The sequence below is a fragment of the Mandrillus leucophaeus genome, unplaced genomic scaffold (genome assembly GCF_000951045.1).
Source record: "Mandrillus leucophaeus isolate KB7577 unplaced genomic scaffold, Mleu.le_1.0 Scaffold35, whole genome shotgun sequence".
In the NCBI taxonomy this organism is placed as follows: domain Eukaryota; kingdom Metazoa; phylum Chordata; class Mammalia; order Primates; family Cercopithecidae; genus Mandrillus; species Mandrillus leucophaeus.
The window spans coordinates 75,654-78,045 of NW_012103698.1; the positions used below are offsets into that span (position 1 = coordinate 75,654).

At 43.5% G+C, this 2,392-nt stretch overlaps 1 protein-coding gene across 1 annotated transcript in view; it reads left to right on the forward strand.

The window, feature by feature from the left end:
* PPIP5K1 (diphosphoinositol pentakisphosphate kinase 1) overlaps window positions 1–2,392 on the forward strand; it is a 71,850-nt gene that overhangs the window by 64,978 nt on the left and 4,480 nt on the right. Inside the window, exon 30 of the mRNA XM_011989198.1 lies at window positions 1,686–1,799. Coding sequence (XP_011844588.1) covers window positions 1,686–1,799 — 114 coding nt within the window. The remainder of the gene's footprint in view (window positions 1–1,685; window positions 1,800–2,392) is intronic.

Consider the following 2,392-nt stretch of genomic DNA (forward strand, 5'->3'; position numbering starts at 1 on the left):
GGAGCTTGCAGTGAGCTGAGATCCTGCCACTGCACTCCAGCCTGGGCGACAGAGCGAGACTCCGTCTCAAAAAATAATAATAATAATAAAAAAAAAGAAAAAAAAAAAGAAAAAAAGGAGAGGCTGCACTATTCTAGATTAAAAGAGGCTTCAAAGACATAAGATGCAGTGCATGGTTCATGTTTGGATGCTTTTATAAATGACATTTGGGGGAATAATTGGGAAATTTTGAATATGGACTGGATATTGAATAATACTAGGGAATAATTTTTAATTTTGTTTAGCTTGTTAATGGTGTTTGGCTATGTTGGAAAAAATTCTTTATGTATATCTTTCCTTGTTTTTTTTTTTGTTTTTTTTGTTTTTTTTGGTTTTTTTTGAGATAGAGTCTCTCTGTGTTGCCCTTGGTGGAGTGCAGTGGCACAATCTCTGCTCACTGTACAACTTCTGCCTCCTGGGTTCAAGTGATCCTCGTGCCTCAGCCTCCCAAGTAGCTGGGGTTACAGTCATGTACTACCACACCCAGCTAATTTTTTTTCTTTTTCTTTTTTTTTTTTTGAGACAGAGTCTTGCTCTATCGCCTAGGCTGGAGTGCAATGATGTGATCTTGGCTCACTGCAATCTCTGCTTCCCGGGTTCAAGCGATTCTCCTGCCTCAGCCTCCTAAATAGCTGGGATTACAGGCATGCACCACTACACCCAGCTAATTTTTTATTTTTAGTAGAGACAGGGTTTCACCATGTTGGTCAGGCTGGTCTTTGAACTCCTGACCTCGTGATCTGCCTGCCTCGGCTGCCTAAAGTGCTGGGATTACAGGTGTGAGCCACTGCGCCTGGCCTTAATTTTTATATTTTTAGTAGAGACCTAAACATGGTTTCTCCATGTTGACCAGACTGGTCTTGAACTCCTGGCTTCAAGTGATCCATCCACCTTGGCCTCCCAAAGTGCTGGTTTACAGGCATGAGCCACCACACCCAGCTGGAAAAAATTCTTATATTTTATTATTATTATTATTCTTGAGACAGAGTTTCATTCTGTGCCCCAGGCTGGAGTGCAGTGGTGAGATCTCAGCTCACTGCAACCTCTGCCTCCCAGGTTCAAGCCATTCTTAAGCCTCAGCCTCCCGAATAGCTGGGATTACAGGCATGTGCCACCATGCCGGCTCATTTTTGTATTTTTAGTAGAGATGGGGTTTTGCCATGTTGGCCAGTCTGGTCTCGAACTCCTGGCCTCAAGTGATCCACCTGCCTCAGCCTCCTAAAGTGCTGGGATTACAGGCATGAGCCACTGCATCCAGCCATTTCTTATATTTTAGAGATGCATTTTGAAGTATTTAGAGGTGACATGTTTCATAATGTCTATCATTTATTTTATAACACTTTAGCATGCAGAAATAGATGAAACAAGTATGGCAAAAATGTCAATGTGTTAAATCTAGGAGACGGGTATATGGGCATTGGCGGCACCAGTCTTTCAACTACTTTTTAAAAATATATGTTTGAAATGTTCATAATATAAAGTTTAAAAAATTGAAAATGGTTTGGTTGAAGGGTCCCCAGGAAATGCTATTTCTCAGCCAAGGAAGGGTAAGTTGGCTTTGACTTATGTTAAGAACCTATGGCTCCTGGATTCTTCCTCAAATGTCTTTTTTTCTTCCCTCTCCCTTCACCCTACCTCTTTTCCAGCCCTCTTTGATTCCATGCACAGCAGCCAGGCCTCAGATAACCCATTTTCTCCACCACGTACTCTTCATTCACCTCCCCTGCAACTCCAGCAGCGCTCTGAGAAGCCCCCTTGGTGTAAGTATTCCTTTTGGAACTGCCTAGACAAAAGTCAAGAAGAATGGAGTGATTGGTGTATGAGGGGCCTGTTGCATGAGGTAAAAGAAGGTGAGGGTTGAACGACCAGGAGTATCCATTCTGGGAAGCAGTCTTATCTGCCGTTTCTAAGATGAAAGGAGAATCTGTTTATTCTCTCTTTACCTCTGTTCTCCATGTTCCTTCTATTTCATTGGAGGGAAGCTTTTCTGCAGTATTAGGAATAATTTTTTTTTTCTTTTTTGAGAGATGGAATTTCGCTCTTGTTGCCCAGGCACGATCTTGGCTCTCCGCAACCTCTGCTTCCCGGGTTCAAGCGAGTCTCCTGCCTCAGCCTCCTGAGTAGCTGGGATTTCTCAAAGGGCCCTTTGGGGAAGAAAGAATGGAGACTTCATTCTCCTTTGATCCCTATTTGATCTCTACAGCTTTCTCTGGTAAAGATGACTAGCAGACAACTTAGATATTTAGAAAAGCTGGGAGCAGGAGGCCGGGCCCAGTGGCTCACGCCTGTAATCCCAGTACTTTGGGAGGCCAAGGCAGGTGGATCACGAGGTCAGGAGATCAAGACCATCCTG